Source organism: Euprymna scolopes, chromosome 15, assembly GCF_053919585.1.
Source record: "Euprymna scolopes isolate OS-2025 chromosome 15, ASM5391958v1, whole genome shotgun sequence".
Classification (NCBI taxonomy): Eukaryota; Metazoa; Mollusca; class Cephalopoda; order Sepiida; family Sepiolidae; genus Euprymna; species Euprymna scolopes.
In genome coordinates, this window is record NC_136496.1 from 45,991,453 (window position 1) to 46,006,262 (window position 14,810).

General features: G+C 28.3%; 1 protein-coding gene across 20 annotated transcripts in view; it reads right to left on the reverse strand.

Moving 5' to 3' along the window:
• The window catches only part of LOC145293809 (potassium channel subfamily T member 2-like), a 659,145-nt gene that overhangs the window by 92,466 nt on the left and 551,869 nt on the right, over positions 1-14,810 (reverse strand). For all 20 annotated transcript variants that reach the window (XM_080140398.1, XM_080140404.1, XM_080140403.1 and 17 more), the window contains one exon: positions 8,481-8,665. In XM_080140398.1, the coding sequence (XP_079996524.1) occupies positions 8,481-8,665 (185 nt within the window). The remainder of the gene's footprint in view (positions 1-8,480; positions 8,666-14,810) is intronic.

Here is a 14,810-nt window from a genome sequence, read left to right on the forward strand (position 1 = left end):
ACTGTTAAATCCTAAAAGAAACAGCCAGGAGAGACAAACAGGAAAAACAAGCATGAAAGAAAAAACAAAAGGATGATAGGAAGCACAAACAAGAGGTCATGAATCGCCATCACATCAATGTGAGAAGATAGAAACAAGAGAATAAGCAAATGCTATCAACTCATATTCGTCAGGTTATCATATTACTCAAATTTGCTAGTGAAATGACTCATCTGCATAACCAGTTACGCAGATTAGTCAGCTGTCCCAATTATTTGTTTACAGCAAAGCATTTTTAGGTTCATGCCAAACTGATTTGTTTTAGAAACGTCACTGCCCTCTTTCCATCGCAGATACGGCACAGAAGGATTGAATGCTTTACCCCAGGAGGACAGCCATCTGCGTATCAACTCTACTACAAAAAATATAGTGGAGTTGGATATGGAAGGAATCAAGAGACCAGTGATTGTTATTAAACATTTAAAACTTTTAAATTGGCAATGTGTATGATTATGTGCATAAAGTATGGCTTTCAATTCATCGCACTAGAAGATGAAAGAATGTCTGCTGAAATATTTCAATTATTGGAGAAATACGCTATAGAGTAAATGACTGATGCATACAAGCATTAGGTCATCCATATAAGGAAACAAGGAGCTTCCACTATTGTGTAGCATTTATCACAGCACACTCTGAACACTGAGCAAAACGTGTAATTTTTGACAAATGTGTATCATCGATACTTCGAGGTCAAATAGTTTTGAGTGGAATTGAATGAAGCATCTGCATGTACGAAAAGAAATATCGTCATCATATTTGGTTTAACGTCCTGTTTACATGCTACCATATGCTGGACATCTTTAAGAAGGTGACTTCTAAACAAAACTATTTTTGGCTCCTTATTCCGATTTCTCTCTCAATGTTCTCCTTGGCCTTCCTCTGTGAAGTGAACCTACTAGTCCAACTCTTCTACATCTACTAACCCAAGAACTATCATCTATTCTTTATATATGGTCATACCATCCAAGTCTCCTCTTCTGCACACATCCCCCTATACTGTCCAGATTTAATCTTCTTTTAAGGTCATCAAATCTAAGCCAATTTTCAGATTCACATTGCACATCCATCATATAATTTCTCTTCATGCAACGCATGTCCTTAACCCTCTCTGGCGAGGTGTCACTTCCAGACATCATCACACTGTATGCACATGCTTGATAGACTCTTTCTTTGATCAACAATGGTAACATTCTGCTGGCAGAAGTTCCCTGAATTTACCCCATCCACTCCTAATTCATGCAATCATATTAGCACCTGCTCCACCTCATGCTCCAATGATATCACCAAAGTGACAAAACTTCTCAACAATCACAATGGCTTTGCCATTCAGATATGTTTTGTCTATATCTGCGTTTTCATCCAACTCCATTATCTTACACTTCTTACACACAAACTAGTTATCTTCTCTTAACCTACTTGTAATTCCATTGAACTTCTTGTATGTGAAATGCTTCATAGAAATGTACCTAATACCCTTTCCACAAACAGAGCAGAGGAACTTTCCTGTTTCTGAAGGTTTTCGAACACTACAATCACTGATCATCTCTTTGATGGTCTTGATAACGTCCAGATCTTTACTTTTAATAGAATTCCTCCAAGCTTAACAAGTAAGTCTTCCATTGTTCCACTAATTAATAAGCACTGTAAGCAAAACTGGGTTAGTATGCTTACAATTTTACAACGTTTACAGTGTTTATTGCTGACAAGATGAATTTAAAAAGAAGCTATCTCTACTCAAATGTAACACGAGTGTCAAGATGCAAACATAAACATGTGATAAAAGTGTGATGAAAGCAACTGTTGCGCGATACATTGCAGATGACACTAAAAAGACGACGTAAAGAGTATATTTTTATACCCCAAAACTAATTACTTTTTAAATAAACAGATATTTTTATATATACATTTTTGTTCAAAGGAATGTTATTTATAATGTGTGTTTTTTTTTCAATAATTTATTGCATAGAGCCATAAAGGAAAAAAAATGGCTGAATTACTTTTAAAGAGATGCTGACAATTGTGCATGTAAAATGCTGGGATTCTTACCACTTGTGTTTCTCTATAATTTTTCATGTCTAACAGATATAAATACAGCAGATACATTCTTGAGCAGCTGATAAAATATTTGAACACTCCATACACTAAATAGGTGTGAATAATACACGTACAAATTTTTAAACATGTCGTCATCGTTGTCATGTCTTAGAAATATATGAGTATATATATTTTTTTAAAAGTTGGTAAAAATTACCCGAGATTAAGAATTCTTTGCATCGTTTTATTCTTAAACGTGTCTTACCATTTTATTCATGCCGTTGTGGCATAAACTTTTAAAGAATGCGACAGTGAAAAATGACATTCTCGTGACAAAAAAAATGCTGTCGTGTCGTTTTATCAATAAAATATAAATGTAATTACATGACGTACATCTAAAAGATTGATAAAACATGCAGCCATTTGTATGGGTAATATATCTTCGTTTCGGTTATTCTCAAGTTTATATTGTTTCCTGTTGGTGATGTTTACTCAATTGTATATGCTATAAATTTGCGGTGATATAGCTGATTGCGGTGATATAGCTGCATTTTATCTTCTGCAATAAAAAATTCTTTCTCCTAAATAAATTGTTTAACAAAAATTTCAATGAATAATTTTTCAAAATAAAAATCACACAACTGAAAAATGAAGTAATAAATAATTGTCATTTGTATTATTGATAGAAAAAGATTAATAAAATATGTATGTGGTTTTTTTTTATAACGAACTGTCTTGTATATATCTAAAATATCGGATAAAAATGTGTTTTCCTCCCAAACTTTCTCAATTCCGAAGAAAATCCTTCAACGTGTTACACCTCATGATGCAAAATTTTAATTTGGAATAAAATGAGCTAATCAATAGGCCGCTATGTATTTTTGGATTTTTACAAGTAATCCAACATTATCAGCCGTCTTTAAAGGTGGCCGACATTCTCACAAATACATCACATTTATACTTGGTAAAAGTTTGCTTTCATTTGCTATATCAGCACTCCGACTCAACGTAAAAAAAATCTGGAGCAATTTTTCGTCCATCTATACTATACCCATGATTGCACAAAGAATGAAAAGGCACAATTTATAGTCAGACAAAAATATAAACAAATATATATGCAATGTTTATAGTAAATACAAAATTAGACTACAACAAAATAATTAAGTATAAAATAAAGAAATTATTTTTCCAATTTATTGATTATTTTTGTAATATGTTTTTCAATTACAAAAATAAAAATGAAAAAAATCGTGATATAACAATAATAGTCTGTATGTTTGCATGCATCTATGTCAAACAATAAAGAACAATATGTCTTTATGTGAATTAGATTAGAAAGTTTATTCAATAAGAACAGATGAGAAATAATGGCACCATAGTGCAAGAATTTTATAATTTTATAAATCTACAAAATTCATTAATGGAGAAATACGTGTTAAAACATAAAAATAATGCTGTCATTTAAAATCTGATATAATAAAAAGTTGTTTTTTTTCTGGCTAATCAGTATTTGTTAGATAAAAGTAATCTAATTTCATCACATCTGTTATTGTTCCAATATCATATATTCTATGAACTTTTTGGGTGTTCATATACAAAAACAATTAAATTAAAAAGAACAGTAAACATTTATTACATTGAGCATTATCTATATAACAAAGTAAAGTCGATTCCCTCTTCCGGTGTATTAAGACATAGAAGGTTATTAGCCAAAACCTTCATATGCTAATTTGTTCTGCAATCCAATTAGCTTAAACCCTCATGCATGTTTCCAGAAATTATACATTCATTTCTTTTTCTTTTAATATTCATCATATTTTCTCCGGATTATATTACTCTCACAAATAAACTTTTCAAAGAGAAGGTGGTTGCCATTTTTACTCATATATTATTATCTACTCTTCCCGCCACCAGATTCATGCTAATTTTTCATGGCATAAAATGAAACAAGCACCACTTATTCCAGAAATCTAAAATACCTACTTTATTATTACTATTAATGAACACTTCGCATTTATATTCCTAAAAAACAAAACAAAAATAACAACAAATGTTTGCTAAGAGTTTAGACATTAGCTTTGGTAAGCTTTTCCGATTATTTTTTTCATTAGAGTTATCTCTTTTACTAAACAATAAATACTCAATTAAAACTATTTATTTTATAATACTGCCGGTGACAAGAGTATTATTTGCACCTATAGATTAGAGAGCTTAGCCGAATTTAGACAATTTACTTTTATTTTGTCATGGGTTCTTTTCTGATTTCTTTTCCATCAGAATTAAAACTCAGATATTTATTTATTTATTTTTTGATTAAATCAATGTTTTTTTTTTTTTTTATTTATTCCGCACAAGCTATGACATGTTCGGACGCTATGCAGAATAATGGAATATCATATTGGTTATCAAATACGCGAACATTGTTCATCATAATAAGCATAGCAATTCTTCTTCATGAATACATGTCTTCTTCAAACAGTTTTCAAAACTATTTTAAAACTTTTCTTACACATTTTTTGTTTCCGAATTACCTCAGTTGAGAAGGAGTTCTTTTTCTGTGACTGAGGACAGAACAGATGACATATAGAGATTACATATGTTTTTATTAATGCAAATAAGTTGCAGTTGTGTTTTAACGCCAACAATGCTTACGTGACTAAACTAGAAAATAACACTGTGGACATATATTAAAATTGGAGTAAAAAATATTTTAGTGTTTTATACAAATATTTTATTTTAAAAAGTGTTTTATACAAATATTTTATTTTAAAAAAGTGTTTTATACAAATATTTTATTTTAAAAAAGTGTTTTATACAAATATTTTATTTTAAAAAAGTGTTTTATACAAATATTTTATTTTAAAAAGATTAAAGTATAAAATTATTTGTTTTGCATAAGTGGATACTCAGATTTCTGAGATTATTGAAATGTGAAAAAAATACAGAACTTTATTTGTGACTTTACAATTTTTTGAGTGTTTCCTTAATTATACTTGTGTTGCGAAAATACAAGAATTATGTTTTTAAACCAATACATTTATTTATACATACTTTTATATAAAAATATTTATCCATGTTATTTTTATATTTGTCACTACCAAACTTTGTTTACTTTCATCGTACTTGATCGAATAAAACATGTTGCCGGTAACACTAACATATTTACTCTCTTTAAAAAATGTTTTTCTTCAGATTTCATACATAATACTAAATTGATTTTAATTGAAAACACTTTTTATGCCTGCCACTGCCTATTTCTAACTTATTCCTCAATTTAAATATTTGTCAATTATACAATATTTTTCCTTTTCAGTTTACTTTTATTTTTACTTTTGAAAATAGAATTAACGTTAAGTTGCAATATACTTTATCTTTTCTGTCCTATATCAGTGAAGTAGAAATTCTTTTATATTGAAAAAGTATGTCTAAATAACACAATGTATAATATATATAATATAATGCATATTTATTATACTAGATTTTAAAGAAAATCTAAAATTTAAATGATTTTTTTCAGAAATCAAAATATAAATGAAAAGGAAAGTTAGCATGATACTATAAGATTTTTTTTTTAATTAAATCATTCTTTCCTTTTTCTTCTCGGGCAGTGCCAGGATATAGGCCTTGCTAGTTTGCTAATAAAATTATTTGCTGATGAAATGATATTTCAAATTGTATTTTACCCACTATGAATACACAGGTTTTGTGGATCAATCTTAGTATCTCGTTAATCAATTTTAATTGAAATTAAGTCATTGTTTATTTTCAAAAACAAAATTCGATCATTTACAATATTCGATTAATTATTGGAATCATTTGATGTCTTTATAAATATTATTATTAAATAAATAATGATTATTAAAATAAACATAGCAGCGCAAATGAAGTGATAACATTTCTATGATGATAATTAGATAAATAATATATTGGAGTAAGATTAAAATACAACAATTATAATTACTACTAAAAATAAATATTAGAATAACAAAATAGTTCATTAATAAATTAGCAAATGTTACACAAATATATTTGTAGTTCAATTTTCATAGTTTAAAATTAAAAAAATTAAAAGTAATCTGACAGAAAGTTGTATTAATTTTAAAGCATGAATGAAACGAAAGAAATAGAAATTTGGTTAATTGCATGTCTGGGTGATATTTGAGATAGGCAAGTGTAGTCAGTTAAGTGATTAACTGCCCCAAGTGTGAATAGCATGAATTCAATAAAACCATAATACCTTTATCTGAGAGATGACACCAGGAAAAAAGAAAGAAATACAATGTCAGTGATTGGATAATAAAAATGAGTGAAATAGCCCATATGCAATTTTAGATACAGGATTTCAGTCAAATTTGATTTGTGTGCTGATTAGAAAAGTTTATGAAATAACTTACACAACGTAGATAATTAAATACTAGTTTACATGTCATGAAATCATACATGTTATGAAATCTTTAGATTTTATGCTTGTAATTACTTCTTTAAGATTGACAAAAAAACAACAACAATAGTTTTACTTAAGATCCTAATAAAATACCATTATTACCTTGCTGATGTCAATTAAATAATTTTGACATCAACTAGATTATTTTTATTACTTATATTTTGTACGATTAGAACAACGAAAAAACAAAAATAAAACATATATACACTTGACTGTATTGCTAAGAGTGGTATATTTTTGACAGATATATGAAATGACACTTTAGTCAACTAATCTGAAAAACATCTGGCATAATAACGTTTATTATGCCAATGTCATAAAAATGTTGACAAACATGTCATAACAAATGTTGTTATGCCAATGTCATAAAAATATTGACAAACATGTCATAACAAATGTTATGCCAATGTCATAAAAAATGTTGACAAACATGTCATAACAAATGTTGTTATGCCAATGTCATAAAAAATGTTGACAAACATGTCATAACAAATGTTGTTATGCCAATGTCATAAAAATGTTGACAAACATGTCATAACAAATGTTGTTATGCCAATGTCATAAAAAATATTGACAAACATGTCATAACAAATGTTGTTATGCCAATGTCATAAAAATGTTGACAAACATGTCATAACAAATGTTGTTATGCCAATGTCATAAAAATGTTGACAAACATGTCATAACAAATGTTGTTATGCCAATGTCATAAAAATGTTGACAAACATATGTCATAACAAATGTTGTTATGGCAATGTCATAAAAAATGTTGACAAACATGTCATAACAAATGTTGTTATGCCAATGTCATAAAAAATATTGACAAACATGTCATAACAAATGTTGTTATGCCAATGTCATAAAAATGTTGACAAACATGTCATAACAAATGTTGTTATGCCAATGTCATAAAAAATGTTGACAAACATGTCATAACAAATGTTGTTATGGCAATGTCATAAAAAATGTTGACAAACATGTCATAACAAATGTTGTTATGCCAATGTCATAAAAATGTTGACAAACATGTCATAACAAATGTTATGCCAATGTCATAAAAATGTTGACAAACATGTCATAACAAATGTTGTTATGCCAATGTCATAAAAATGTTGACAAACATGTCATAACAAATGTTGTTATGCCAATGTCATAAAAATGTTGACAAACATGTCATAACAAATGTTGTTATGCCAATGTCATAAAAATGTTGACAAACATGTCATAACAAATGTTGTTATGGCAATGTCATAAAAAATGTTGACAAACATGTCATAACAAATGTTGTTATGCCAATGTCATAAAAAGTGTTGACAAACATGTCATAACAAATGTTGTTATGCCAATGTCATAAAAATGTTGACAAACATATGTCATAACAAATGTTGTTATGCCAATGTCATAAAAAATGTTGACAAACATATGTCATAACAATTGATGCTAACCGATCTGAAAAAAAAACATCTGTCATAAAAATGTTGTCAAACAATTTTATAAAAATCTGGCATAACAAATGTTGTTAATCGATCTGACAAAATATCTGTTACAACAAATGATGTCAACAAATCTAACAAACAAATGTTGTCAATTAATCTGACAAACATCTGTCATAACAAATGTCAACCAATCTGATAAACTGAGGTATAAAAATATTTTCAACAGTTTTGACAAACATATATTAAATATTAAAAATGTGGGAAACAAAAGTTTTAGTTGCCGTCAACATTTTTACTTAGTTCATGACTTATCACATTTTATAACTATTTTTTTTTGCTTATTAGGATTTTATTGTTTTCTCTTTACTCATCAAGTAATATTTTAACAACTTCATGAAATTATTAGTAAGCGAAATAAGCCTCCTGAAAAATGGTTACTTTTAGAAAGTCAGTTTCTGTATTTAAGTTTTGATGAATTCAATGAAATTTGGGCGAAAAAATATAAATAAAAAAAATGAAAAAATTACATCTTTCTTCCAATGTTGATTTTCTTTCAAGTGCTGAGGAATCAATCTGTGCAAATTCTTCTTTGGTGACACTTAAATAATAGCAAATATCATTCTTCTTGAGAATGTAGTTTGGACCTGGGTTTAACTGTATTCGAGAATTTGACTTTGTTGTATCTTCAATGGCAAGTAGGCACACACCAAATCTACAGACACAAAATAAAATTAAATGAAAGAATGAGAAATATATAATTATAAATTGTGTGGCAGCATTTTTTTATTTAAGCAAACATTGTTAAAAAAAAAGACAGAATTCTAATGTTTAATTATACCTTTTTATTTAATTTTTTTTCTAATGCTAATAATGTATGTTTCATATGTATCATGAACGTTTTCGATTCTTCATCAAATCATTTTGCGGTGATAAAAGCAAATAAGCAAAAAGGCTAGATAAAAAGAAAATAATTTAAAGTGTAGGTGAAAAACGGGAACATCAAGTCATTTAAACTCCAAAAGAACGCGTTCACATTTCCAGGAAAGACATAAACAATTTAAATTTTCCTATACCAGAATTATCATCACACGATAAAATCGTATCATTTTCAGCATTTTCAAAATATTGTTATGGGTTTCATTAGCAATATTAATCCTGATAAGTTGTTAGGTTTTGCTGAAGATAGATTCAAGTATTTTGAAGCTATCACCAAAACACAACTATATACACACTCCTGATCAAAAATTTAAGACCATTTGAAAATCTTTAAAACGAAACCTTTTATTTTAAGGATAGATTTTAAACTCTTCCCACTTAGGTTTACCAATACTACAGCCTAAAAGGTTATGGGGAAAAGGAAACTACATTCCAAACATTTAATTCAGAAATTTTCATTTTTATAAAATGAGCCATTTTACACTTGATCAACATTAGGTCTTTTCTTTCTGATCGAAGCTTGCAGTTAACTCTGGATGGTGTCTCTTAATTGTCTTTTCCTAACAATACCAGGGTTCCACACTGTTTCTTCTCTATATCAATGATCTTTCAGAGAATATAATTCATCAAATGAACATCTATGCTAATGATATCACCCTCTACTCTAGTGTTGCTTCTCACCCATCTCCTTTAGATTAGTTGAAATATGCAGCTAGAAGTTAACCTGGGTTCAGTTATGAATTAAGGTAATGCATGGTTTGTTTCATTTAATTCTATTAAGATGCAGATTTTATCTTTCAATCGTTAGTATGTTCGTTTTCTTATGAATGCCTCTGCCGTTGAGGAGAACTCGACTCTGAAGCTTTTCAGTATTTCATTCTCATTAAATCTGTTTTGGAGTTCATATATTAGATCCATTGTTTTTTCTAATTCTTGTAAAATCGGCTCACTGTATCGCTCTAGACTCGATAGTCTCATAATATATTTGTAGAGATAGAGAATAGCCTCAGATGTGAGATGTGAAAAGGTTATCTCACATCTGAGGCTATTCTCTATCTCTACAAATATATTATGAGACTATTTATCGAGTACTGTAGTCATATTTGAGGAGGTGAATCTGTTCCATTTGAGGGTTCTCAATAAAGTGCAGAAAAGTATTTGTAATTTTATTGGCCCCCCCCCCCCACCACCCTACCTTCTCGGCAACCTTTGTCTCACAGATGTGATGATTCTAGCCTCAGTATTTTCTTATGAATGCTATTATGGTACGTGTTCTTCAGAATTGTCCAAGCTATTTTCTGCTTCCTTTGTTCAAGCTCGTTTGACTCGTTGGTTTATTGGTCTTCATCAATTCACTGTTTTGATACAGCTTCCTATTTCAGAAGCTTCTTTAAAAAACTGCATGATTACGAAACTCTCTTTCTGATGATTGTTTTCCTCTTACCTATAACCATGGTTTTTTCAAGGCCAATAGGCATTTCTTGTTTTTAAGATAATCATCTTTTATTCTTGTTAGCTCCTTATATCCAACGCATCTGGAGCGATTTTCTTTAACTGCATTCTTCGAAAGTCCATGGAATAAGGTTTTCTTGTTTTATTTTTACTCCTTGTCAAATAATTAAGATTCTATATACCTTCCTTATAGGTTTATAAGTTTTTTTTGAGAATTTGAATACATTTTCAATATCAAGATTTTTATTATATATATATATATATATATATATATATATATAAAAATTCAAATCTATTAATAACATGAACTAAAAAAACAATATTTTTTCAAAATTATTTATAATCTTCCTAATGTGTAAGCAATTATATATATATATATATATATATATATATATATATATGAAAAATAAAACATGTATAAATACATTTTAAGCCAAAACTGCAATGCGAAATATTTTTCAAAATGCGCGACTATACGTCATCTATCCGGCTTCATAAAAACCCCGCAGTTAACAACATCATGTGGACTCTTCATCCAACTATCTTCCACTACATTATGTCGAGAAAGAAGAGGAAAAAAAAGATTGACAAAGTAGTCTTACTCCGAAATATATTTCTTTAAAAATAAACACCCGTTTATTTATTAAAAAATTTCGCGTTGCAGTATTGGCTTCAAATGTATTTATACAGGTTTTATTCTTCAAATTTCACTCAGTGCTTCTAACGGATATAAACAAAAAAACTACCCATATATATATATATATATATATATATATATATATATATATATATATATATATATATATATATATATATATAAAATAAAAAGATTTTTTCCTCTTCTTCTTCCCTGACCTTTTTTATTTACATTATGTCTCGGCAGCTGTATGAAAAGCATATCTTATTTTTCTTTTATTAATATTATTGGAATTTTTCCCCTTTTCCTTGTACATATTTGTGAATTGTTCCATGGATTTCGGCCTTTTGGATTATTTTGGACCATCTTCCAATTACATGATTTCCTTGGATTTTACTTGTGCAAGTGGAAATTCAATTAACTTTCTTTGAGTTATATTTTTGGATTTTACCGTCATTGGATTATTTACCGTTCACCAGACTATCCATTCATGTGTAATCACTTTTTCTTCACCATATTCTCTCTGCTTCACTTTTTGTTATCAAGTAAGATCTTTGACTAGCAGTTTCATCAAATACTTTTGTATGCAAAATCCGATCCCGCATTTTGCTAATTCCTAGCCTCTGATCAGAAGGAAAGTATTTCTTTGAAACTCCGCGGATTAAAGACTATCCACTTATCAAGTGTTTCCTTTTCAGATCAAATATGTTTTTTTAACTCTTTTTGAAAGTATTTTTTCATGTTTTATTAACTGTTTGTTCTTATATATATATATATATATAAAAATGTAACTCTTGGTTCGTTCGTAATTAATAGTCTAAATAACTGAATAAATGATTGGTTCGACATTTTGGTATAATATGTTTACTGTACCCATGCGTGTTTCTATATATCTCTTTTTAATTATAACATTATACTTAATTTTTCTGTAATAAATAGGTGGTTTTCTTTGTAACGATAGGCCATTTTTTTTATTTATGGACAATTGTTTATCACCGCTTGCGTCACGTGACCAGTGTTTCCAATTTAGCGGTTTTCCTGCTAGATCTGGAGATTTCGTTTGCAATCTAGCGGGGAATTCTAGAAAATCTGGAGATATTTTGCACCCACACACCCGCAATTTTAGATTAAAAAATAAAGAAAAGCGCTTGAAAATACTTTAAAACATAAAATAAACTCATTCATGTAAGTAAAAAAAATAGCATTTATTGCCTTTGGTAACAATTATTTATTGATTATTTGTTTTATTTTTCACCTTTTTTTTAGGCTAACCATTCTTAAATCTCACTATAAAATCGATTTTTCCAAGTACATTTTTTTTTTTGGGGGGGGGGTATTCCAACCTCCGTAGTTTAGTTTAAAATACGATCTAAGCAACCCCCCTTAGTAAAAAATTCTAAAAAGCAAGAAACAACAGCAAAAACAAAAAAAAACTTATACCAAACACAGTAGAATTTAATTATCTACCAACTTAAATACTTTTAACATGCTAAAACAACGTTTTTTTTTTTTTTTTTTTTTTTCTAATTTCCAAATATGTTGTTCAAAGTGGATTTTACACACTGAATAATAAAAATAATAATACACAAATGTCCGCTTATCGCTTAAGGAGTAAGGAGGCTTAAATGACTAGCTGTATCAGAATTTTTGTATGAATTTTTGACACCCCTAACACGAAACTGCGAATAAAATATAAAAAACTCGTAATTTCTCTTTTAAAAGTGGGTTGTTTATTTTTTTTATGGATTATACTTCCAAAATAAACTATTAAATTTGAATAAAATGTAATAGAGATATTATTTTTTTATTTAAAAAAAACCAGTAATGAAATTAATTGAATTTTACGAGCTCAGTATTTTCAATTTTGAAACTTTAAAAATCTATCAAAATCTTTCTATTCATTCAATTTTTAAGATATTTTCAGGGTCAATGTGAAATTTTATGTTCTTTCCAATAAACCGAATATAATATTTTAGACAAACGTTTTTTTTTAAATTCAAGCCCCCCATTTTGAAATGTCTATTACAAAGTAAATAATTAATTTACTCACCAAAGTTTTATCTATCACAAATTGAAGATAAAAGATAAATAAATAATATATTCAAATTTAAAACAAAAAAGTAAAGTCCCAAGTTTCAAACCTTTTTTTTTTTTAAAAACCACGTTTTTTTTTTTTTGTTTTTTAAATGAATTTTCTCCTTTAATTGAAAAAAAAATTAGGGCTTGAATTACATTTTTTGAGGAGTTATAAGCTTGGAAAACGGGGTGGAATTATTCAATATTTTTCACGAAATATCTGACACACCTAACAAATGACTTATCTACCACTAATCCTAAGTTCGAGTTGCACTCCCAAATTTAGAGTTAGTGATAGTCATGGATTTTTTATACAATTTTCCAAGAGTGAAGTCCCCAATGATTAAACGATATGCACCCAGTTAATTGTTGGAAAGACAACTTTTAATAAAAGAAATGAAATAAAAATAACTTAAACACAGTTTCAGCACGTATAAAAGATACTTGAATTTTACTGCATTTGGTATCAGGTATTTTTCTTATTGTTTACAGTTTCTCAAATATTAATTATTTTACACAAATGATTGTGTTGTTCCTACCTCCAAGAGCCGTCATTCATGATTTTACTTATTTTTACTAATTTTTAGACGTTTATTTTATTTAATTGTCAGCATGAACCAACTTTTTAAGATGTAGCATATGCTAACATTTCAGCGAAGTTTACTGTATTTATTTTTTAGCAAACATTAATAACAGAAAGTTTTACACTTTATTTATTTTTTTGCATAATTAATGATGGAAGTATGTTTTCTGTTTTTCTTACCATCTGTTGAAAAAAAATAATTTGTACAGTCTCTTGAAAACAAACAAACAAACTTTTCTCTACTTTCACCTAACTATTTACAATGTTCATATAAAGCATTCATCTGTTCTTTTAATAAAAAAATCCGTTTTCAAAAAGAAACGTTTACTTCAAAATTTCTTTAAAAAAAAGTGCATGTTTTCCTGAAAAAAAAAACGAAAAACTTTCACCTAACATTTTATGGTAAAAAATTATTTTTTTTTTGGGGGGGGGGTGGAAACAACAACTTTTATTGATAAAAAAAATTGCAAAAAATAATAAAAGTAAATAAACGAACAAAATGCAATTTTTCTTGAGGAATATGTTCCATTTAACAAACTGAGCCACAGTAACGCGTGGCTGGGTACAGCTAATCTATATATATAAAAATGTAATTCTTGATTCGTTATAAGCGAATAAAACCATATTTCTACATTACCAATTTATTTGAAATTTTCAGACAACCCATCTTTAGAGTCGAGGGATGTTTTTATGTTATTAAAATAAATTTACCTCGCGAATTATTAAAATATTAAAATAAAATAAATATATTTTCGTAACCGTTAGTGCGAAGCTGTTTTGCTGATAAAACTGAACTTCCGGTTCGATTCATTTCACAGCCACGAATTGACAAAACAAAGTAGATTTCATTTTCTGTTTACTCGATAAGTAAAAAAAACAAAAAAAAAACATAATTCATTTGTTTATCTTCCAAATTTTTAATTTACACATTTTTTCTTTATTATATAAGGCAAAAAAAAAAAGTTTGTCGCTTGCTTTTTGAGTTTTTTGTTTTTCGATATAAGATTGGTTGGTAAAAGTACAGTTTTTTTTTACGGATTGGTAACTTGCTTAAATAATATTTGGTGCTAATGCAAAGAGTGGTCCACGCTATTTTTTAAATCGTATTTCCAGGTTTAATTAAAGTTTAATTATATGTTTTTTTTATTCAATTGTAAGGTTAAAATACAGATT